At 49.4% G+C, this 25,055-nt stretch overlaps 1 protein-coding gene across 1 annotated transcript in view; it reads right to left on the reverse strand.

Moving 5' to 3' along the window:
• The window catches only part of prkcbb (protein kinase C, beta b), a 170,099-nt gene that overhangs the window by 90,547 nt on the left and 54,497 nt on the right, over nucleotides 1-25,055 (reverse strand). The window contains exon 3 of the mRNA XM_056287403.1: nucleotides 4,382-4,464. Coding sequence (XP_056143378.1) covers nucleotides 4,382-4,464 — 83 coding nt within the window. The remainder of the gene's footprint in view (nucleotides 1-4,381; nucleotides 4,465-25,055) is intronic.

Consider the following 25,055-nt stretch of genomic DNA (forward strand, 5'->3'; position numbering starts at 1 on the left):
AGGCGCCCCGACCGACCAGAGGAGGCGCTAGTGCAGCGACCAGGACACATACCCACATTCGGCTTCCCACCCGCAGACACGGCCAATTGGGTCTGTAGGGACGCCCGACCGAGCCGGCGGTAACACGGGGATTCGAACCGGCGATCCCCGTGTTGGGAGGCAACTGAACAGACTGTCATGCTACCTGGACGCCCTTTGGTTTCATTTTTTTACATCGCAAAAGCTGCCATTTTCACAGGGGTGTGTAGACACCTGCTGCCCAATGGCTGCCTGTGATGGCCTGGCAGTCTGTCCAGGGTGTCCTTCCACCTGCCGCCCAATGACTGCTGGGATAGGCTCCAGCATCCCCGCGACCCTGAGAGCAGGATAAACGCTTTGCATAATGAATGAATGAACACATATTTATAGATATATTGATATTGATATTCCGCTCCTCATTCGTTTTACTAAATCTATCTATCCATATATATATATATATAGTCCAAACAAGATGACTCTGATAATATTACAACCCTCCTTTTTGTACAACCTGTTTGTGGATAAAGATTTTTTGTAGAAATGAAACACTGGTAGTGGCTCCCCTACCTCAAATGGCGTTAACATTATTCTTTTACCCCACCTGTATTCTGACAAATTCCACTTACGGGTGATTAAACTGAAGATTAAGAGTTGACTGTGGTTACATTTAAATTGCGGTTACGTTTAGGGTAAAGCTTGGTAAATGGTTCAATTTAGATAGTGGTTATTTTTATGGTTAGGGTTAGGCAGCGGCGTCATAGTGTGTGGGGGGGGGGCAGGACCTACCAGGGCCCAGAAGGGAGGGGGGGCTCAGGAAGCCTGGAATTAAAAATTTGTTTTGGTTTGCAAATTTTTATTTGTAACTAATTAATTTCATAACTTCAGTTAAAATTGGATCAATACATCGGTTGAGGGACTTAAAGAAAATAGTGGAGGCTCTCTGAGGCCCCTCTCACCTCTTACAAAAGGTGCAAAATGGTTTGGTCCGACCCTCACGAGCATCTCTCAATGCAGCTCATCTAGGCCTGTTGCAAGTGACTGCTGATACAAGTACAAGCCCAAAGAAAGCAAAATCTGGGTTCCAGAAAAGAAAAGAAAAAAAGGAACGGGAGAGAAGGAAAAATGAGGGAAAACAACTGTTGAGTAATTTCTTCCAAAAGAAAGGTGGCTAGCTAACTAGCTAAAGAGGAATGCTATAATAGCTAACTAGCTAAAGAGGAACGCTATAATAGCTAACTAGCTAGAGAGGAAAGTTATGACAGCTAACTAGCCAAAGAGGAATGGGGCCCACAGAGACTGCTTATGTATAGGGCCCAGGATTTTGTGCCACACCCCTGAGGTTAGGTTGTCATCGTGTTGAACAAGGGAATCGTTCGTCTACCTTCATGTTTATACGGTAGCTTGCCGAAGTCAAACTGTTGAACTTTTATCTGACAAGCGCCATCTGCTGTTGTGAGTGTGTAATGAGATTTAAATAACTAGTCTGCAAACATGAGATAACAACACTCTTTCAAATGTAATTTCCAGAAAGAAAAAAAAAACAAACATCGTCTCATATTTGGGCCAATACAGCATATAAAGATAATGTCGCGAATCGCGATTGGTTCCCTTTAACAGTTATACAGAAACCAGCAGCAGGTGTTTTCCCCCGAGATGGCAGGCTAAGTGTACTTCAGGCAAAAGGGCACTCGGATGGAAGGTGAGGTTACTGCTGAAGAACTGAAGGACCCTTGGGTGTCTGAGAGTGAAGCTGGCATTGTAAAAAATACAGATCCAAGAAAGAAGGGCACTACTTCAAAACTCTTGGGAGGTGTGACTGATGCTCTCCTTTCAGAGAGCATCAGCCATACAGGTTAAAGGTAATACTTTAAAATCTTTGTGTGTCTGAGGGGATGCCAATAGAAGGACTCTTCTTTAGGATCCTTTGGTGGGAAGGGTGCATTCTAAGAGCACTACTTAAAATAGAGGGCACCACTTTTGGGGCCTTGGGATTTCCTGGCAGACTGTGTGCAAGCGATGTAGAGAGGAAGACATCCAAGAAAGAGTCTGGGGACATTAAGTAAAGACATTCAAGGAAAAAAAAAGGAATAAATTCACTCTCAGATCTCTAAATAGGTGAGGTAGAAACGGAGGACGCAAGCCTTTTGAGAGACGGTCGAAATTTGTACATAATAATCAGGGCCCATGCGTCTGTCACCACTAAAAAAAGACTTGCCAAGTCACATGGACAAAAAAAAAGTCATCACTAGAGATACACTGATGAGCCAAAACATTATGACCATTATCCTAATATGCAGTTGGCCCACCAAATCAGCAATGAACCGCCGAGGCATGGACTCTACAAGACTCCTGAAGGTGTCCTAAACATTAGCAGCAGATCCTTCAAGTCCTGTAAGTTGCGAAGTGGAGCCGCCGTGGATCGGACTTGTCGGCCCAGCACATCCCACAATCGGATTGAGATCTGGAGAACTTGGAGGCCAGGGCAACATCTTGAATACTTCCTCATGTTCCTCAAACCATTCCTGAACAATGTGTGCAGTGTGGCAGGGCACATTATCCTGCTGAAGGAGGCCACTGCCATCAGGGAATACCATTGCCATGAAGGGGTGTACCTGGTCTGCAACGATGTTAATGTTGGTGGCACGTGTCAAATTGATGTCCACATGAATGGCTGCACCCAGGGTTTCCCTGCAGAACATTGCCCAGAACATCACACCCCCTCCATCGGCTTGTCGTCTTCCCACAGTGCATCCTCGTGCTATCACTTCCCCAGGTAAATTGTACAAAAGCACACATGGCCAACCATGTGATCTAAAAGAAAACAGGTTTCATCGGACCAGGTGACCTTCTTCCACTGCGTCAAGGTCCAATTCTGATGTTCGTATGCCCATTGTAGGCACTTTCGACCGTGTACAGGGGGTTATCATGGGCGCTGTGACCGGTGTGTGGCTACACAGCTCCATACGCAGAGGGGGCAATGCAAAGTGTGCTGTGACACATTCCTCTCGTAACCATCATTAAAATTACCTGTGACTTGTGCCACAGTAGACCTTCTGTTAGTTTGGACCAGACAGAATAGCCTTTGTTGTTCTCGTACATCGATGAGCCTCGGGCACCCAACAACCTGTCGCCAGTTTGTGGTTTGTCCCTCCTCGGACCACTGTCGGTAGGTACTCACCACTGCTGACTGGGAGCACCCCACAAGCCTTGTCGTTTCAGAGATGCTCTGACCCAGTCATCTGGCCCTAACAATTTGGCCCTTGTCAAAGTCACTCAGGTCCTGCCCATTTCTCTTGCATCCAACACGTTGACTATGAGAACTGATTGTACACTTACCATCTAATCTACCCAGACCTTGACATGTGCCCTTGTTTGGAGATGATCTACGTTATTCAGTTGACCTGTGAGTGATCATAATGTTTTGGCTCATGAGTGTATGTGTGAGGGTCTGCAAAGTGTTAAAATCCTATCTGTCAGGTTTTATTATTTGCGAAAGGCAGAGAAAGAATAAGGGAACCTCATGTTTTCTCAACAGCATTTAAGCTTTATTTAATTAACCCTAACATAATGCTAGCAGAGGACCAAAATAGATCATGTAATCTCCCAAGAGGGACTGCGGAGATATCACATGGAACAGTAATGCTGAATAGTAATTCATTCAATATTAAAATGACATGGTGACCTGTTCCTTTTGTTTTAATTTTTTTGATTTTGAGATACTTTATTGATCCCTGTGGGGAAATTATGCTCTGCATTTAACCCAACCTAGCTGTGTAGCTAGCAGCAGTGGGCAGCTGCCGTGCAGCACCCGGGGCCCAACTCCAGTTCGTCTTGCCATGCCTCGGTTAAGGGCACAGACAGGAGTATTAACCCGAACATGCATGTCTTTTTGATGGTGGGAGGAAACCAGAGCACCCGGAGGAAACCCACGCAGACACGGGGAGAACATGCAAACTCCACACAGAGGATGATCCGGGACGACCCCCAAGGTTGGACTACCCCGAGGCTCGAACCCAGAACCTTCTTGCTGTGAGGCGACCGCGCTAACCACTGCGCCGCCCTGTGTATGAAATGTGCAATAAAAATAAACTTTGACTTGACTTGGGGGGGAGAGAAACTCAAGAGTGTCTGGAGCACTGGAGCAACAGAGAAGGAAAGAGAGAAAGAGGATATCGCTCAACCATAGCAGCAGTGCTCTGAAGGGTGATATTGTACAAGTTGAATAAGGTCTGTGACTCAATCACTCACTCACTCACACTCACACACTCACACTCACACTCACACACACACACACACACACACACACACACACACACACACACACACACACACACACACACACACACAATTTTGTTATACTCACATCTGACGCTGGCCCTTTATCAGCACCTGGACAGGAGAAGGTGACGAACTCATGGCAACGCTTGTGAACCACGAAACAACAGACTGGGGAGAGAGAGAGAGAGTGATGAAGCCGGGGAGAGAGAGAGAGAGAGAGATGAAGCCGGGGGGAGAGAGAGATGAAAAGGGAGAGACAACGTGGGGAAAGAGGATGGGAGGAATGAGGATGGAGAGGCAACAAAATAAGACATGAGAGAACAGGAGGGAGGGGAAAGGAGGAAAGAAAAAGAGAAAGTTGTTATGGTCAATGTCTCATTGTAAGAAATGTCACCAGTATCTTGAACATGTAGGATATTGTGGACGTGTGTCTGACACAACACACACACACACACACACACACACACACACACACACACACACACACACACACATACTAGTTTGCCAATAGTCATCAACATAGGAAAGTGTGCATTTTTACAGACTGTGTGGGATTTTCGAAGACCTCTGTTCATGTGTAAGGGCATTGTGTGTTAGTGGTAATATGTTCACAACAGCACACTAGTTATACACAGCATGACCTGCAGGGGTTATCTAATCTATTAAAGCTACAATCCTGAAGATTTACATGCACATCAATACCCTCTCCGATGCTTTCTACTGCCGGGGTACTTTAGACAGCAGCTAATCGACAAATCAGGAATCAGGGACAATTTACTGTCATTTCTTTCATGTACAAAAGAAACAAAATTCCATTTCTCCCGGCCCACAGCAGTGCGACACAAAAGACAAAAATACATTTCCCAAAAACGACACCACCAAAAGCATACAAAAACAGAGAGAACAAAGCAAAAAAACAAAAAACAAAACACAAAGTGCAGATGAGAAGCGCTTTACAAACTCAATTTATTATCATTATTATTACTACTATTATTATTATTATTATTATTATTAACAGCACAGCCCACTCAGTGCAACACAGTACAAAAATTCCACTGTCCAGAGAACGAACACCAGCCAGGATAACTGTCGGAGCTGCCAGTCTGCATGGGCTAGCAGTTAGCTTAGCCTGCCCCGCTTCCGCGTCGTTTCAGACCGACCTCTGTGTTTCCTCCTTGGACACAGCTCCAGCAGGGCTGTGGTCCCTGGGCCCACCGGACACAGCAGACCAAGCTCCCCCAGCACCAGCTCTTCCAGCCAGACACCTTCGATACACCTCCTCGCACTCCACACGACGATACTAAAACACAGTCAACGCTAGTCGAGGCCGCCCCCAGACTGCCCTCGGTGTTATCAGAACTGCTGGTCTGCATGGGCTAACAGTTAGCTTAGCCTGCCCCGCTTCCGCATCCTGTCAGACCGCCATTGGTGTTACTTCTTTGGGTGCAGCTCCGGTCAGGGCCATGGTCCCTGGGCCCACCGGATGCAGCAGACCAGGCTACCCCGGCTAATCCAGCGCCAGCTCTCCCAGCCAGACACCTTCGACACACCTCCTCGCACTCCACATGATGACACTAAAACACAGTCAACTCTAGGCGAGGCCGCCCCCAGACCGCCCTCAGTGTTATCAGAACTGCTGGTCTGCATGGGCTAACAGTTAGCTTAGCCTGCCCCGCTTCCGCATCCTGTCAGACTGCCATTGGTGTTACTCCTTCGGGTGCAGTTCCGGTAAGGGCCATGGTCCTTGGGCCCACAGGACGCAGCAGACTAAGCTCTCCCTACCAATCCAGCGCCAGCTCTCCCAGCCATCAAACGAAGACAAAACAAACTTAGACACAGATGTGGACAAAAGACACTGCGTGGACGGTGCTGCGTGAGGCCGCTGCTAACGTAAGCTCGCACCGCCATCTTCCCACACCAGTACTGGGTTATGCCACTGCAAACGTGAATTTGTGCTGCCATCTTCCCGCCATAATATCAAACTATTAAGCCAAATACCCGAATCATGAATGCTGTTCTTTGATCATCTTAACGCTGACTTGTGTAGGACTTTCCAGGAAATAATTTACACAGAACAACTGCATTTACATCTTCATTGTTGCAGCAACGTACAGAAGACAGAAGCATAGAACATTGTCGAAACTTTAACCCCTCTATAAGAGCCAGAATGCAATCTTACACCCGAGCGAAATGGGTTGTCGCTTGCTGTTTTAGCACTTTAATCCAGTCAAGTTCGAACTCAGTCCCGTTATTAACGGCAGCTGAAACCAGTAGTAATTAAATCCCGCTGTAAACAGGAAATGAGAACCGAAGTTAACTTCAGTTTCTATGCAAATGAGCTTGGCTGTGTGTGTATGGATAGAAATGGGAGTCGACGGGGGTGTCCTGGTGGCATGGCAGTCTATTCCATTGCCTACCAACATGGGGATCGCAGGTTCAAATCCCCGTGTTACCTCCGGCTTGGTTGGGTGTCCCTATAGACACAATTGGCCATGTCTGCAGGTGGGAAGCCGAATGTGGGTGTGCATCCTAGGTGCTGCAATAGGACCTCCTCTGGTCAGTCAGGGCACCTGTTCGGGGGGAGGGGGAACTGGGGGGAATAGCGTGATCCTCCCATGTGCTACGTCCCCCTGGAGAAACTCCTCACTGTCAGGTGAAAAGAAGCGGCTGGCGACTTCACATGTATCGGAGGAGGCATGTGGTAGTCTGTAGCCCTCCCTAGATCGGCAGAGGGGGTGGAGCAGTGACCGGGACAGCTCAGAAGAGTGGGGTAATTGGCTGGATATTATTGGGGAGACAAAGGGGGGAAAATCCAAAAAAACAAAAAACAAACGGGAGTCAACAACTGGTAGTTGATGTGTAGTATTTAACTGCAAATCGCTCCCTGAACATTTCATTCCCTTTGTAAACAATGGGCTGGGAAGGCCGATCCATCAGTTATAAGCGCATTCGGCTGGGCGATGTTTAGTATAGTAATTAACAGTATTATTTTTGCTGCATTCGCCGCCAGAGAGGACGTAAAAGTACACGCTTTCTATACTGGAAATGTCAGATTTACATGCAGAGCAAATATCAGAGAGAGAGAGAGAGAGAGAGAGCTTTTATGTGAGCTCTGCAGCAAAAACCAGCTCATCCTCTCTGGTGGAACACAGCACCCCTGTCTAACACCACATGGCTATGTGTGTGTGTCCAGATCCTTCACTGCTCTGTAATAATTGAAATCTACCTTATCCTGGCCTTGACCATCCTGCTAAACAACACTTCAACATCACACTGTACACACTCTTCCCTTCTTTGTTCCCGGCTCACATAGATAGCCATTTTTGCCTGCCCTGCAATGAAGTTTAAGAGTTGACATTTATATTTTACACGATGGCTGTATTTGGAACCAAAAGTAAAGTTCTTTTTGCAGAAGCTTTCCCCAGATGATCTAAATACGCATTCTAGTAGCAGAAACAGAGGTGTAAGCCTCACACATTCTAAACCGAGAGAGAGAGAGAGAGAGACAGAGAGAGGGAGAGAGTGTGAGAGAGAGAGAGCGTGCGAGAGAGAGAGACAGAGAGAGGGAGACAGACAGAGAGAGAGAGAGAGAGGGTGAGCGAGAGAGACTTTATTGATCCACGGGAGGAACATTTTTTTACACCACAAGAGAGAGGGAGACAGAGAGTGAGAGAGAGAGAGAGAGAGAGAGAGAGAGAGAGAGAGAGAGACACACACAGAGGGAGAGACAGAGAGAGACAGAGAGGGAAACAGACAGACTAAGAGAGGGAGAGAGACAGAAAGACAGAGGGGGGCAGAGACAGAGACAGAAAGATAGAGACAGACAGAGAGGGAGAGACAAACACAGACAGAGAGCGAGAGAGAGCTTATTGATCCATGGCAGTGAAATTGTTTTACACCACAACAGGACAACACACATTAACAGAAAAACACAAACAAAAAAACAAAATATGGCAACTCCTGCTCAAACAAGGTGCCCTGCCACTTTATTTTGGTTCTAATTGTTTTACATGATCTTTTCCCTTTAGTCTTCATTGCCTTCAGCTGTCTTGTTGTGTTCAATTTGGATTTCGCAAATTCAGACAAAGTAGACTGAGAAACACAAGTGAGTTTCTCCACATCAGCGTCGATCATCGCAGAATGACACAGCTATGTAACGCATGCATGGGAATTATGCAACAACTACCGGCACGCTGAAGTCAACCAGGGCGCAGCACATATGCAAATGAGACAGAAAAAAAAATGCAACATGGCCCAATTTTGTACCTAGTTTCTTAGCCTGGTAGAATACCGGCTGTGCAGGTGCATGTGCAACCACGTGTAAATGGGTTAATTGGCATGACGTGGACCCACATTTGTGCCAGTCTCTTGCAGGCTGGTAGAGGTAAATTGTGCAGAAACATGCGAGAGCCATGACACACACGCACACACACAGTGTGCCTTATCTCCACTTCCATCAATGTCAGCTCAACTGACAGGCGAGAGGAACAGAGAAAGCTAAAAATAAACTCCCTCTCACACACACAAACGCATGCACACAGGCACACAAACCACACACAGTCAGCAACCACACACACACACACACACACATACACACCATGGAAATAGTAAGTTTAAGTAAACCACAGTGCAACTCCGTGTGTGTGCATATGTGCACGTTTGTTTGTGTGCATCTGGGTGCGTGTTTGGGTCAAAGAATATGAGGGGGGCCATGAGGGACATTATTCAGAATTAACTTGTTTACATACTTGACTGAAAACCACACACACACACATACACAAGTGACATGCTTTTACATACACAACTGAAACACTCTCACATAAACAGTGTATGAGAGGATTTCGGTTAAACCGGAAGGCGTTCGGGTGAAACGGGAGGCGTTTTGGTTGAACCGGAAGGTGCTTGAATAAAGAGCCCAAATCATAATATGGGCTACTGAATGGTGTTGGTTGTCCACACTTGGAGTTGCAACAATCGGTTGCTGCCCTGTTGCTGTAGCGTTTGACAGGGCACTGACGGTATCCGGTGAGGCCAATATGGTGTGACGTAAAGCTGCCGCTTCGGTACGATTGCTTGCAGGCTGTTGAGCAGACATCAGCGTGGCGAACGAACCAACACCACTAAATAGCCCCGTATTATGATTTGCGCTCTTTTCTCAAGCACCGTCCGGTTCAACTGAAACGTCTTCCGGTTCAACCGAAACCCTCTCGTACACTGTTTATGTGAGAGTGTTTCAGTTGCGTATGTAAAAGCATTTCACTTGTGTGTGTGTGTGTGTGTGTGGTTTTCAGTATAGCATATGAATGAGTTAATTTAGGATAATGTCCCTCATGGCCCCTCAAAAAAGAGACACTGAGAAGTAAAACTAAACCAAACGGCAGGTTTTGAAAATACCACCAGTCAACGCAGTTCATATCAGTTCCTTCCAAAGCCCGTCCGGCTCGTGGAGGTGGGCGTTTCTTGCAGCTTTATGTACAAAAAGTTAAAACGGCGTCTTAAAAACTTCACTCTTCAATCAGACCCCGCCCCCCCAAACCCCCCCCCCGCATAAATAGAATTGTTTTAGTTTTATTGACAACAGACATGCCTTCTCGTTGCATCGTGCATGGATACGAAAACTATAAAAAGTAGAGAGAGGGGGGAGTAAGCATAAACTACCACCGACTAACAGATGTTGAACAGTGCAAAGAATGGCTCCGATACTACTACTACTACTACTACTACTACTACTACTACTACTACTACTTCTTTCGGCTGCACCCGTTAGAGGTGATGAGACTGGCTACTGCTCTGGACTGTGACCGAGGCTGCTCATCAGCCCTGACAAAGGCAATGTTCCTCTGTCCACAGACTTGCTTGTTGTTGGCCACGACTTTGGGGAGGGCCTCTGCGACTGTCTTCAGTACCTGGTCGTGTCACCAGCGGTATCAGTCCTCCCCCAGGGCTGATGGGCAGCTGCTGAGGTTGTGCTCAAATGAACCATTTCCAGGGCACAGAGGACATGATGGAGAATCAATCTTGCCCCAGAGATGGAGATTTTGCTGGACTAGGTAGAACATCATACAAGGCTTGTACCGTGAACTTGAGCGGCTGCGGTTCTGCCTGCCAGATATCTGCCCAGGATATCTTCCTCTCCAGTGCACCCTCCCACCTTGTCCATACTCCCTGCTGCCGCATGCCCGCCATTCCGCTGGTCTTTTCCTCCTCCACACCTGCCCGCACCTCCTCCAGGACTAGATGGTGTCTGTCCTTGCCATGGGCCTTATCATAGCGAGGTTGTGGGATGGCTCCCAGCCCTGCCCGTCCAGTTGCCACCATGTCCGCCAAAGCCGTGTGTCTTAGCCGAGACTCTGCTATCTCCTTCCTGGCCTCACCACCTCCTGCCTGTCCACACCATAATGCCTGCTGATGCCACTCTAGATTCCTTGGGCGTCCGGATAGAGCAGTGCCTCTCTTATGCGAGAAACCCTGAACTCCTCGTCGAGGCTGCTGATAGGGAGCTGGAGTTTGTTGCTCCTCCCATACAGTGCTGCACTGCTAAGGCTGCGAGGCAGACCCAGCCATGTCCGGAGGTAGCAACTGATCTTCCTCCCCGAGGTCTCCATTGTCAACAGGGTTACATTATAAACCAGCAGATGCCAGAGGACTCGGGGTAAGATGCCATGTTGGTAAATCCAAGCCTTGAACCTGGCAGGTAGGCCAGACTTGTCTACTGTGGTGAGCCAAGTCTGAAGCTACTTGATGGTTGCTTGGATTGCCGCTGCATCTCTGAGGCAACAGTCAAAGACCTTGCCCAGACTCTTGAGATTTCTCGGTAATGGACAAGGCCCATCTGGATGGGGTTAATGTTAGCAAATAGTGCTGTAATGGATCAGATTGCCTTACTTTCCCTAGAGAAACAAATCTGTCCGGATGGGGCTTGTGCTGTGTTTCCAGTCATGTTCATGGCTGCTGTTATCGTAGCTGATAATTAGCAAAAGGACAAAATTAGAGTCTCTCGTTTGCCCTTCATCTGAGTTATAATGTAGACCTGTGGTAAATACGCCTGGAGAAAAGTTGCCCAATAGAAAACCGCTTTGCCTGATAACGGTCTTTCCTTCATCTTATCAGAATGACAGAATGTTGAGATCGTTGAACTGATGATAATGGACTGAAATCATCTCCTCAGAAGAAAGAAAAAGACGCAGGTAGAATCAATCCAAACCAAGTTAACTGGGATTAAAGGGGAGATTAAGAAATGCGTGATATTTTGTTGTCCATCCCACCACCCATTATCTGAACCGCTTATCCTGCTCTCAGGGTCGCGGGGACGCTGGAGCCTATCCCAGCAGTCATTGGCCGGCAGGCAGGGAGACACCCTGGACAGACCGCCAGGCCGTCACACAGGGCCGACATACACACACACACACACAGACACACCCATTCATACCTAGGGGCAATGTAGTACTGCCGATTCACCTGACCTACAAGTCTTTGGACTGTGGGAGGAAACCGGAGGACCCTGAGGAAACCCACGCAGACACAGGGAGAACATGTAAACTCCACACAGAGGACGACCCCAAAGGTTGGACTACTCCGGGGCTCGAACCCAGAACCTTCTTGCTGTGAGGCGACCGCACTAACCACTGCACCACTGCGCCGCCATATTTCGTTGTCTCGAATGCAAATCCTTGACGTTCATCTGGGGATCTTGTTGTGCTCTCACAAACTGACCTCATTCGTCAGATGATGCTTTGTGGGGCACTTTTCTATTCTGTTTGATTCTATTCTATTCTTTTCCTTTCTAGGCTATTCTACTCTGGTGGTGGAAACTTATAATTCACACACGGTGTGTGCCTCTCTCTACACATGCACACGCATGCACGCACACACGGACACACACACGATCCGCACCTTAATGGTACTTCACTCCCACACAATATCCTCTCTATACTCACACCACCCACTCACTCGAATGATACTTCACGCACGCACTAACACACACACACACACACACCACCCCGTCCTCCCAATGATATCACAGCTTGAATACATGGAGAGAGGATGGAGGGAAAGAGAGAGGGGGGAGAGAGAGAGAGAGAGAGAGAGAGTGTGTTCTGTGTGCACATATTGCTTCAAGGCAACTGCTCTTTTAGTGTAACGCTACTGCTAAATCCCAAATCACATAACACACACACACACACACACACACACACACACAAACAGATTTGACTGTCTTTGCCTGTCTCTAAAATAGATCTGTTCTCTTTCCAAAGATATACACCTCTCCATGAAAACACAACCTGTGCATCCATCCATTACACCCCTACCATTCATCCGTCCATCCGCCCACCATCGATCCAAACGGCAGTAATCCCAAACTATCCACCCACCCATCCCACCATTCAAGCCTTTCATCCATCCATCCACGTTATCTCTCACAACTACAGATCAAGGGTCTTTCCTACTTTGGATCAAACTCTTATTCATCTGGCATCACGTACAAATAGGACCGAGCAGGTCCTATTAGTACATGACGCTGTCCAAATCCAAGACTGCTCATCTGTTCTGTTTGTTTTGTCATCAGTACTGGTTTCGTTTCACACTACGACAGTCCGACCCAACAGTCGGGTTACAAGTCCACAATCTGTGACTTTACGTTGCAAAAAATTAAAGGGACAGTTCGATTTTCAGGGTTTTTACTGTGTGTCCTACTTACACAGAGTCGGACAAACTGCTGGACTCCTTTTGTTGTCTGTGTGCGCAGTGTGAAGGTAGGTTGAACAGCGAGTTTAGCCTAGCTTAGCTCAACTGCTGGAAGTCTACCTGAATCGTTAGCAGTTCCTCTCAAAGGGCAACGACAGCCTTTCTAGAGCCGAGAGTTTATACTTTTTACTCAGTACCCTAGCGTCAACGTTTTTTCTCAACCTACGTTTTCACGTTGAACTGTATTTGCAGTTAATCAGAGTCACTTCAGTCGAGTCTGTGCATAACTGTAGTCCACTGACTTCCGGTTTCTTCTGCAGCGGTCATACCAGTTTCCTGTTTGTCGGCGTGTGCTGTTGACAACGGCATATTTTTCGCGATGCCTGCAAGATTTACCGTGGAGAAATGTCAACGACGTGCACACAACTGTCCACAAACTTTCATCTGCGCCTACCAGCAACCGGGTGAAACGTCTCAAGTTGTACATATCAAGTTATGTCCACAAGTCCGTCCATCCGTCCGCTCATCCTCGTAATTATATTGGATTGTAGCCTCATAATTTAATTTTTGAGCCTCGAGGGCGAGGCCATGACGAGTAGGAGGGCACGGAAGCCGAGGGCGCGGGCCTGGGTGGAGCCATCGCAGGTGCAGATCTTGGTGGGAGTAGCAAATAGTCAAATGAGGACTTTGAAGGCCGAAGTGCAGAAGGGTTCCACGTGAACAGCAGTTGGACACGGGTCCGTCGGTCCTCAGAGACGTGGGAACGCTGTTTGGAATGCGGGGTGAGGGTCGACGTCGCCTCAGGTCGACCGAAAGGGAGTCGGGTTCAGAGCCTCGAATCTGGAGTGGCAGAGATAAGGCGCCGCGAGGCCTCCATTGTGGTAACGCGAGCGATCCTACCTTTTCACTTTATCTTTATAGGTTTCAATTTTTTAAAAAAAGTGGAAAAAGTTCTGACATGACCCCCCCCCCCTTTTCTCCCCAATTGTACCTGACCAATCACCCCCGCTCTCCGAGCCGTCCCGGTCTCTGCTCCACCCCCTCTGCCGATCCGGGGAGGGCTGCAGACTACCACATGCCTCCTGCCATACATGTGGAGTCGCCAGCCGCTTCTTTTCACCTGACAGTGAGGAGTTTCACCAGGGGGACGTAGCGGGTGGGAGGATCACACTACCCCCCCCCCCGGAACAGGCACCCCGACCAACCAGAGGAGGCGCTAGTGCAGCGACCAGGACACATACCCACATCCGGCTTCCCACCCACAGACACGGCCAATTGTGTCTGTTGGGACGCCCAATCAGGACGGAGGTAACAAGGGGATTCGAACGGGCGATCTCAGTTCTGACGTGATTTCTCCCGATTTAATTTTTTCACACGGCAAAAACCTGCCATTTTAAAAGGGGCGTTTGGAACGTTTATATCCACTGTAGATATTTGTGTTATGGAAAAGTAGGTGACTCAAGTATGGTGATGATATCGTATCGTGGGCCTGCCGGTGAGTCCCGACCCCTACTATTCATCCATACATTTATTATGTGTCCAACCTTCCACCCATCCCTCCACCCATCCATCTCTCCCTCCCCTCTCTGCCTTTTACGAGCCCTTAGTGTATAACAGGAAAGTGTAACTGTCTCTGTAAACTGGCACCCTGCCTCCCTCCCTTCATTATTAAACACAAACATTAAATATCCATGGAGCATGCACACACACACACACATACACACACACACACACACACAAAATCTGAAAAAAAAAACATCTATGTACATACATTCACACGCTTGTTTGCAAGTGTACTAATACACAAGCTTCACAATGTACAAACACAAATGATTACACACAGAAGTGTATGGATGAACACACATTGTACAGATGTATATCCTCACCTTTATGTTAGCACATGCATGGGCAACACACATATACCATCGCCCAAGGACATGCTCTCTCTCGCTCTCTCTCTCTCTCTATCCATCCCTTTGTGTAGATTTTTCTCTTTGTCCCTCAATCTCTTTCTCTCACCAGTCTGACACCCCACTAGCCCTACACTATATCATCACACACACACACACACACAGTAATACGGGCAGCCAGTCCAGCGGACGTATAGATTACAGGGGAGATGTCGTGGGGCCTTGGGTTAGCGCTGGCGTCTGGTGTTAACAGTGACCGAGCATTTAGTTACATGGCGGGCTGGGACACGTGCTACGGGGCGCTCTGTCTAAATAAAGTACAGCGAAATGAAAGGGGAACAGCTCCGACAGCGGCGGGGGTTTCACACAGGACGACGTCTGTGCATTAAAGTAGCAGAACTTTATGAAGTCTGATCAGTTTCTGATTTAAGATATGCAGGACTGGGCGTCCGGGTGGCGTGGCGGTCTATTCCCAGACAGCATCCGGATGTGCGCCACTTCAGGCAATGATGCGGCACTGCTGGCCTTCTTCTGGCCCTGACAAAATGGATGTGACCCTGAAGTGCCCCGTGTGGTAAATGCTGAATATGGCTCAAATATCACAACACAAATATGGGCCACCTTTGGCAAATATGTGGCACATGCGGCGTTGCTATGGCTTGGTTCTGGCCCAGATCTGGCAAACAGGAGCGGACCGCCCAAGAGCCATCATTCTACGCGGTACATGGGCCGGATGAAGTGTCGGATGTGGGTCGGGTCCAGGCAGCAATTTGCTATCTGGGTTCCGTTGCCTACCAACACGGGGCTCGCCGGTTCGAATCCCTGTGTTGCCTTGGTCGGGCGTCCCTACACACACAATTGGCCGTGTCTGCAGGTGGGAAGCCGGATGTGGGCGTGTGTCCTGGTCTCTGCACTAGCGCCTCCTCTGGTCGGTCGGGGCGCCTGGTCGAGGGGGAGGGGGAACTGGGGGGAGGGAATAGCGTGATCCTCCCACGCGCTACGTCCCCCTGGTGAGGAGGCATGTGGTAGTCTGCAGCCCTCCCCGGATCAGCAGAGGGGGTGGAGCAGCGACCGGGACGGCTCGGAAGAGGGGGGTAATTGGCAAAGTACTATTGGGGAGAAAAAGGGGGAACCCCCCCCCCCAAAAAAAATATGCAGGACTACTTGGAGCCCAAAGTTTTGGAGGGAATGAAAAGAAATGTAGTGTAAACAACATGAGTTTTAACCTTGGCAGCTAATAACACTCTGTGTGTGTGTGTGTGTGTGTGTGTGTGTGTGTGTGTGTGTGTGTGTGTGTGTGTGTGTGTGTGTGTGTGTACTCCTGCATGTGTGTTTATGATACCATCTTTACTGACTCAGTCCTCAGTTCTTTCAAAACAAACAAACATGATGTAGCACCGTGGCTGATGTTGGGAGATCTTCTCATCTCTCCCCTTTTCTTCTCCGTCGCTTCGTTTCTTCACCTTGTTTCCTTTTGTCCCTCGTCTCCTCTTTTTATCTTGTCATACTTTGTTTCTTCTCCTCTCCTCCCACCTCCTTTCCTCTCCATCCCCCCTTTCTTGTTCCGGTGCGCTGTTCAAAGACGCTGGCAGAACATCGATGCCGTACGCGACACGCCGCTCTCATCTGCTGCCAGTGTGTACGCTCGGGTGTGTGTAGTATTTATGTGTGTGTGTGTGTGTGTGTGTGTGTGTGTGTGTGTGTGTGTGTGAGGGAAGGAGGGATATGCTCTAACAGCGGTGGCCCAGATTTAGACACTGTATGATCCAGTAGTGTGATTCTGTGTGTGCGCACGCACGCACACACAGACACACACAATTATAAATAATACACACACACACACACACACACCCACACACACACACACAGACTCTCTAACACACACATAATTATCTTTTTCCCTCTCTCAGAATAATCAGGTATACATGCAAACAGGTCCTTGGCTTGGCCCCTGAAAAGGTCCAGTGAATGGGACCCCCCACCTCCCGGGACCCCCCCCCCCCAAATCTGCTTTACTCATGTCAATGCATGCACGTGCTCTCTCTCTCTCCTTCTACACACACATACATCTAAAATGAGAGAGACCTACTCAGTAATGGGGGATACCTAGGCATGGGCAGACACACACACACACACACACACACACACACACACACACACACACACACACACACACACACGAGCTAGCAGGCTTTGATACTGACAAGCTGAACGCTGAAATGACACAAACTCGGTGACTCACTGATCAACTTGCTGACTGATAACGCACCCGCGGCAGACTGTTTGAAGTCCCTACTGACTGACTGACTGACTGACTGACTGACTGTTTAGTTGGCAGGGTTCACCGACTTACTACCAAACATGTGAGAGACCGCTTCGCCTTTACTACGCCCTGGCACGCCGCTGACCCTTGCACCCGCATCCACTTAAGAAATCTGTTCAAAGTGTTGGCATGCTGGGGGAAAACGCTGCATGGAGAGAGTGGGAGGGACGGAGGGAGGGAGAAAGAGAGAGGGGGAGGGAGAGAGAAGGGACAGAGGGAGAGAGAAAGAGAGAGGGGGAGGGAGAGAGAAGGGACAGAGGGAGAGAGAAAGAGAGAGGGGGAGGGACGGAGGGAGGGAGAAAGAGAGAGGGGGAGGGAGAGAGAAGGGACAGAGGGAGAGAGAAAGAAAGACAGAGAGGGGGAGGGAGAGAGAAGGGACAGAGGGAGAGAGAAAGAAAGACAGAGAGGGGGAGGGAGAGAGAAGGGACAGAGGGAGAGAGAAAGAAAGACAGAGAGGGGGAGGGAGAGAGAAGGGACAGAGGGAGAGAGAAAGAAAGACAGAGAGGGGGAGGGAGAGAGAAGGGACAGAGGGAGAGAGAAAGAAAGACAGAGAGGGGGAGGGACAGAGGGAGGGAGAAAGAGAGAGGGGGAGGGAGAGAGAAGGGACAGAGGGAGAGAGAAAGAAAGACAGAGAGGGGGAGGGAGGGAGGAAGCGAGAGAAAGAAAGACAGAGAGGGGGAGAGAGAAAGAAAGAGGGGGAGAGAGGGAGGGGGAGAGCAGGAGAGAAAGGGGGTAGAGCGAGAGAGGGGGGAGAGAGGCCGAGGGAGAGAAAGAGAGAGAAATAAAGGGAGAGAGGGGAGGGAGGGAGAGAGGGAGGGAGAGAAAGGGGGAGCGCAAGAGAGAGGGGGGGAGGGAGAGAGAGAGAGCACGAGAGAGAGGGGGGGAGAGAGAGAGGGAAGTATGGGAGGGCCAGACTGTTTCTTATCCTTTCTACTGTCTCGGCAACACCAGAGAAACCTGCTGCATGAGTCAGAAGGAAGTCCTCCGAAGAAAAAAACCAAACAACAACAACAACAACAAAGGAAATCAACAGATGAAAAGGAAGGAGTAGCAGCAAGAGGAAGAGAGAAGAGAGAGGAAGAGAGAAGAGAGAGGAGGAGAGAAGAGAGTCAATCTGAACAAAACACCCTCTTCTGCTTCTCACCTTGGGCACCTCCCCTCATGTGTGTGTGTGTGTGTGTGAGCATGTGTCAGGGCTTACATAAGGTGGCTGACCAGCCTACGCCAATGTATAAATACCCACAATGCCGCTGGTGAAGCAGGGAGTGGGGTCAGAGTGAGTCAGCACATCCATATCACTCTTCCTCTCGCTCTTCTCCTCTCTTCTGTCCATCCCTCTCCTCCTCCTCCCCATTGGAGAGGAAGTACGACACTTTCACCTGCCGTCAGTCACACCGTCCACACTCGGGTTCGACACCCGGGCTTCAAGACCAGGGCTTCAAGACAAGGGCTTCAAGACCAGGGCTTCAAGACCCGAGCTTCAAGACCAGGGCTTCAAGACCCGGGCTTCAAGACCAGGGCTTCAAGTCCCGGGCTTCAAGACAAGGGCTCCAAGACCCGGGCTTCAAGACCCGGGCTTCAAGACAAGGGCTTCAAGACAAGGGTTTCAAGACAAGGGCTTCAAGACCCGGGCTTCAAGACCCGGGCTTCAAGACAAGGGCTTCAAGACCAGGGCTTCAAGACCCGAGCTTCAAGACCAGGGCTTCAAGACCCGGGCTTCAAGACCCGGGCTTCAAGACCCGGGCTTCAAGACCAGGGCTTCAAGACCAGGGCTTCAAGACCCGGCTTCAAGACCCGGGCTTCAAGACAAGGGCTTCAAGACCAGGGCTTCAAGACCACGGCTTTAAGACCCGGGCTTCAAGACCCGGGCTTCAAGACCCAGGCTTCAAGACCCGGGCTTCAAGACCAGGGCTTCAAGACCCGGGCTTCAAGACCAGGGCTTCAAGACCCGGGCCGCAACAAACAAGTATTTTGTTACCGACTACTCTATCCACTACTTCTTCATTAACTGATCTACAATTTGTTCTGGAAAATACTCAAAATATTGAGAAATGGCCATTTTACGCTACCAGAGCCCCGAGTGACATCATTAAGCTGTTCAGTGCTTCCTTTGTGAATCAGGAGGTCCCCGAACACAGAGGGTGGTGTTGTCCCAGCGGGTCGGGAGGAGACAACGTCATGGAGGCCATCAGAAGGTCCACAGTGCAGTACCTGTTTGTTCTAGGTTGCGGTACGATTTCAAATGAATGATCCATATCCAGGGGAGCCCAGTGTTGGGGCCTGAGCTGCTCACATCAAGAACGTCCCGCAAGCGTGGTACCTGGCTGCAGTCTGAATGGACACGCTTTGACGGGTCAACCACAAAGAGGGTTCAAAGTTCAAAGTTTATTCATTCCTTTTATCCACTATCCAAACCGATTATCCTTACTCGGGGTCGCGGGGATGCTGCAGCCTCTCCCAGCAGTCATTGGGCGGCAGGCGGGGAGACACCCTGGACAGGCCGCCAGGCCATCACGGGGCCCCGCACCCACCCACCCACCCACCCACATTCACATCTAAGGACCATGTAGTACGGCCGAGTCACCTGACCTACATGTCTTTGGACTGTGGGAGGAAACCGGAGCCCCCGGAGGAAACCCACACAGACACGGGGAGAACATGCAAACTCCACACATGGGTCAACCCGGGACGACCCCCCTCAAGGTTGGACTACCCCGGGGCTCGAACCCAGGACCTTCTTGCTGTGAGGCGACCGCGCTAACCACTGCACCAACGTGCTGCGTGTTCAAATATTTTGAAATCCAAGTGCTCCGAAGCACCCAAGGTAGCAAAACCACTCCCTCCGTCGGAAAGCAACGGTTCAGCCGGCGCACGTCATTTGTACCACTCATTGTGTGTTGATGGCTTGATTGTGGTTTCACTGCGGGAATACATAAACAGAACATCCTGTTTACAATAACAAAAACACCCTCTTCCTCTGATTATGATGCATACGTAGGCATTTCCTACTCTCCCCTTTAGCTTACCACAGTGGTATTGGGAATATTAGGTGCAATGATGATGATGACGATGACGATGAGTGTTGAAAACACCAGTGCAGCTAGCAATATCCGGACATGTATAACTGGGTTTAACAAAAGCGACCATGTTCAGGATTGGTTCTTCACCAGTGCATTCCAGGTATATGACCTCAACCGACCTATCCGAAATAAATATCTTGGGGCCATCGTCACAGATGAAGGGTCCGGACCGGAAGTCCTTTCCCGCGTTGCACAAGATTAAAACCAATCTGGAAAGACAAAAACTTCAGTACCGGGTCTAAAGTCAGATTGATTCACTCACTAGTCATCTCCCATCTTTTGATACGCATGTGAAACTTGGGACACGCACGGCAGATCTCCAAAGACAAATAAGCACAATGGAGAGGAGGTGCTACAGGAGGATTCCAGGCATCTCATATAGAGACCATAGTGCGAATGAAGAGGTGAGAAGGAGGATTACACAAGCCACTGCAACACATGGTGACTTGTTGACAATCGTCAGAAGAGAAAATGAAATGTATGGTCACGCCTCGAGAAGTCCCGGCCTTGCCAAGCCCATCCTGCAAGGCACAGGGAGGGGCGGGAGAAGACGAGGAAGACAGAAGAGCGATGGCTATGTAACGTCAGAGAGTGGACAGGCCTAGACTTTGCCAGCTTACAGAGGGCAGTTGAGGACAGACAGAGATGGCGAGGACTGGTTGCGGCTTCAACAGCGGCGCCCTCTCGAGAGGTTACGGGATAGTTGAGGGGAGGGGAGGAACCCAGCGAGTTATGATCCAGAATAATTTGCACGAGTCAATGTGCAGTATTCACAGCATAAGTCTTATGGTGAAAAGATGGCGGCCAAAGTGACAAAAACATTCAAACTGGGTGTCTCTGGAAGACAGCGGCCTGGCGGCCTCCACCCGTTCTATATTTACATTGTTGTCTATCTGCCAGCATGGTGAATGCTGTCTGACACAAGCTGTTTTCATATCAACTAGTCCAGCAAACACCTCCATTCTTACACTTCCATCTCTCTCTCTCTCTCTCTCTCTCTCTCTCTCTCTCTCTCTCTCTCTCTCTCTCTCTCACATTTACCACATGCTTCTCTGTCTCATTCATTCTATCTCTCTCTCTCTCTCTCTCTCTCTCTCTCTCTCTCTCTTGCTCTCTCACATTTACCACATGCTTCTCTGTCTCATTCATTCTATCTCTCTCTCTCTCTCTCTCTCTCTCTCTCTCTCTTGCTCTCTCACATTTACCACATGCTTCTCTGTCTCATTCATTCTCTCTCTCTCTCTCTCTCTCTCTCTCTCTCTCTCTCTCTCTCTCTCTCTCTCTGTCAGTTATGCATTTCATCCTCCTCTTTCTCTCCATTTTCACATTCTGCCTCTTTCTGTCTCTCGCTCACATCACTTTCTTTGTATTTGTTCTCCCCGTTTGCTCTCTCACCATCTCCCCTCTACCATCGCCTCCACCTTTTTCATTTTTGAAGAGAGAAAAGGAGAGAGAGGTAAAAGTTAAAGCTCGGCATTATTTCAGTATTACATTCATAGTCTCTCTGGGCGATACTGTATCGATATTGACATATCGTGATACACAAGGTTGTTGTCTGAGTTAATAATGAGAATCTATGACCTATGGCGCCTCCACCTCTGCCCTGCCACTTCCCCCGCTCCAGCTCCCGACTTGGCTACTCATCGCCCTGCCTGACCCTGTTTCCGCCCCCGCTCCTGTTAGGCGGAGCTGCTATGGGTGCCCTGTTTGACCCCAACTTGTTGACTGTTGTCTCATTTTTGTTTTTTGTTAAGGCGAATTCTGGGGGGGGGGGCAGTGTGGCGGCTGCACATGGGAGGTTGAGACATTCACCTTGATGTTCTGCGGGCCCTTTAAGAGCTGAGGTTGGACGGGCCTGGCGAGACCAGAGTTCCGAGGGGTGTGGTTTTTCGGGAAAGGTTAGCAGGTAGGTGGTAAACACGCTACATGCTGGTGTCTCCTGTGTTTACGTGGGAGGAATAAAATGACCCGGCAAGGGTCTTAAAAGAGAAATCGTCTCGTTGTCTCTTCATTCCCTGCGCTCCCAGACCAAAAATTTCTCACAAATTGGAGTCTGCGGACGTCCCGGGTAGCGTAGCGGTCTATTCCGTTGCCTACCAACACGGGGATCGCCGGTTCAAATCCCCGTGTTACCGCCGGCTTGGTCGGGCGTCCCTACAGACACAATTGGGGCCGTGTCTGCGGGGTGGGAAGCCGGATGTGGGTGCGTGTCCTGGTCACTGCACTAGCGCCTCTTCTGGTCGGTCGGGGCACCTGTTCGGGGGGTGGGGAACGGTGTGATCCTCCCACACGCTACGTCCCCCTGGCGAAACTCCTCACTGTCAGGTGAAAAGAAGCGGCTGGCGACTCCACGTGTATCGGAGGAGACGTGTGGTAGTCTGCAGCCCTCCCCGGACTGGCAGAGGGGTGGAGCAGCGACCGGGACGGCTCGGGAGAGAAGACTGGGGTAATTGGCCGGATACAATTGGGAGACAAAGAGTGGAAAATCAAATAGGAGTCTGAAATATTTAAGGGACTAGTAACTGAAAACTAGTTTTGGTTTGATATCACACTTTGCTCTATCCAACAGTTCCATGAGATGGACCTCAGCTGGATGTTAAGCATGGAAGTGTTGCATGTGAGCAGATGTTGTGATGTGCGTTGATATGGGCTGAATTATCAATGCTCTCATCATGATAATACTTCCCATACTGCCCAGCATTACTGAGGGGAGACAGTAACGTAATCACTAAATCCACTGTGTGTGTGTGTGTGTGTGTGTGTGTGTGTGTGTGAGTCTGTGTGGACAGCTCTTTGCTCCCTCTCAGAGCTATGGTACACCCACCTCTAGAAGACGGTCTCAACAGCCCCTTCCTCTCACCCCACCTTCCACCAGCCCACGCGCACACAAAAATGCATGCACGCACACACACACGCACACACACACACCCTCGACCCACACAAAAACACATCTCCTACCCCCCCTCCTCCTCGCTCGTTCTCTCTCTCAGACACAGCCTTCTCAGTTTACCCGTCTCCCTACACTCTTCCCTCGCTGGCTGTCTCCATCCCTTGTCTACTGCCGGATACTTTCCCTCATTTCTCTCTCTCTCTCTCTCTCTCTCTTCTCCTCTCTTTCTCTCTCCTCCTCCGCAAATCAAACTTGCTGCTCTGAGGCCGACAGTAAGAAGAAAGAGAGACAAGAGTGAGTGTGTATGCAAATGTGTTTGTGTGGGTGCGTGTGTGTGTGTGTGTGTGTGGTTGGGTGGGTGTGGGTGTGGGTGTGTGCTGTATTTAATTTGCTGGAGAGAACAATCATCATCTTCAACATGAAGCCCTATGTAATCAGCAGATTAACTCAGACAGAGAGAGAGAGAGAGAGAGAGAGAGAGAGAGAGAGAGAGAGAGAGAGAGAGAGAGAGAGAGAGAGAGAGAGAGAGAGAGAGAGAGAGAGAGAAAGAGTGAGAGAGAGAGGGAGACAGAGAGAGAGAGAGAGAGAGAGAGAGAGAGAGAGAGAGAGAGCACCAGCAGGGTGAACGGGGCAGAGTGTAAAGCGAGGAGGAGTGAGGGAGGGGGAGAGAGGACAGAGAGAGACAGAGAGAGAGAGAGAGAGAGAGAGAGAGGAGAGAGAGAGAGAGAGACAGAGAGAGACAGAGAGAGAGACAGAGAGAGAGAGAGAGAGAGAGAGAGAGAGAGAGAGAGAGAGAGAGAGAGAGAGAGAGAGAGAGAGAGAGAGAGAGAATGAGAGAGAGCACCAGCAGGGTGAACGGGGCAGAGTGTAAAGCGAGGAGGAGTGAGGGAGGGGGAGAGAGACAGACAGAGAGAGAGAGAGAGAGAGAGAGAGTGAGAGAGTGAGAGAGAGCCCCAGCAGGGTGAACGGGGCAGAGTGTAAAGCGAGGAGGAGTGAGGAGGGGGAGAGAGACAGAGAGACAGAGACAGAGAGAGAGAGAGTGAGAGAGTGAGAGAGAGCCCCAGCAGGGTGAACGGGGCAGAGTGTAAAGCGAGGAGGAGCGAGGGAGAGACAGAGAGAGAGAGAGAGAGGAGAGAGAGAGAGAGAGAGAGAGAGAGGAGAGAGAGAGAGAGAGAGAGAGAGAGAGAGAGAGAGAGAGAGCCTGATTTATTTACTTTACAGCCTGATTTATTGTAACAAAGATTACCATAAATCAGCTACAAAACAAAGCAAAAACAATTATCTGAAACATTGGGATGCTGAAATCAAAACTCCAAACAAACCAGAAGTCTATCGGGCCCTAAAAACAAACTATGATCTGGAAGAACACCTCTTAACTGTCAGAGACAGGAAGCAGCGACAGACCCTCACCAAATACAGGCTCAGTGACCACAGTCTCGCCATTGAAAAGGGGAGACACAAAAAGATGTGGTTTCCAAAAGAGCATCGAACATGTGGTCAGTGCACGACAGATGAGGTGGAGACAGAGGTGCACTTCCTCCTAAACAGATTTGAAAAACAGCGCCGGGCTTTTGTCAAGGAACTGGAACATGTGACTCCAGAGGACCAGGAAAATGGAGGACGCAGGTAAGCTGTGGGTGGGTGGTCCTGGGAGGGGGGCCAGCGGCGAGCATTGCAGCAAGATTGATATTTTCCTGCCACAACCTGAGAGACAGTGGGGGACGGCACCTATTGCTACTGTTGTTGTTTAATATCATAATCATTGTTGTTGTTGCTGTTATTATTATAATCATTGTTGTGTTGTTGTTGTTTTACATGCTTAATATGTACACAAACGTATGTCATGCCAATAAAGCACATATTGAATTGAA

Source organism: Lampris incognitus, chromosome 10 (assembly GCF_029633865.1).
Source record: "Lampris incognitus isolate fLamInc1 chromosome 10, fLamInc1.hap2, whole genome shotgun sequence".
NCBI classification, from domain to species: domain Eukaryota; kingdom Metazoa; phylum Chordata; class Actinopteri; order Lampriformes; family Lampridae; genus Lampris; species Lampris incognitus.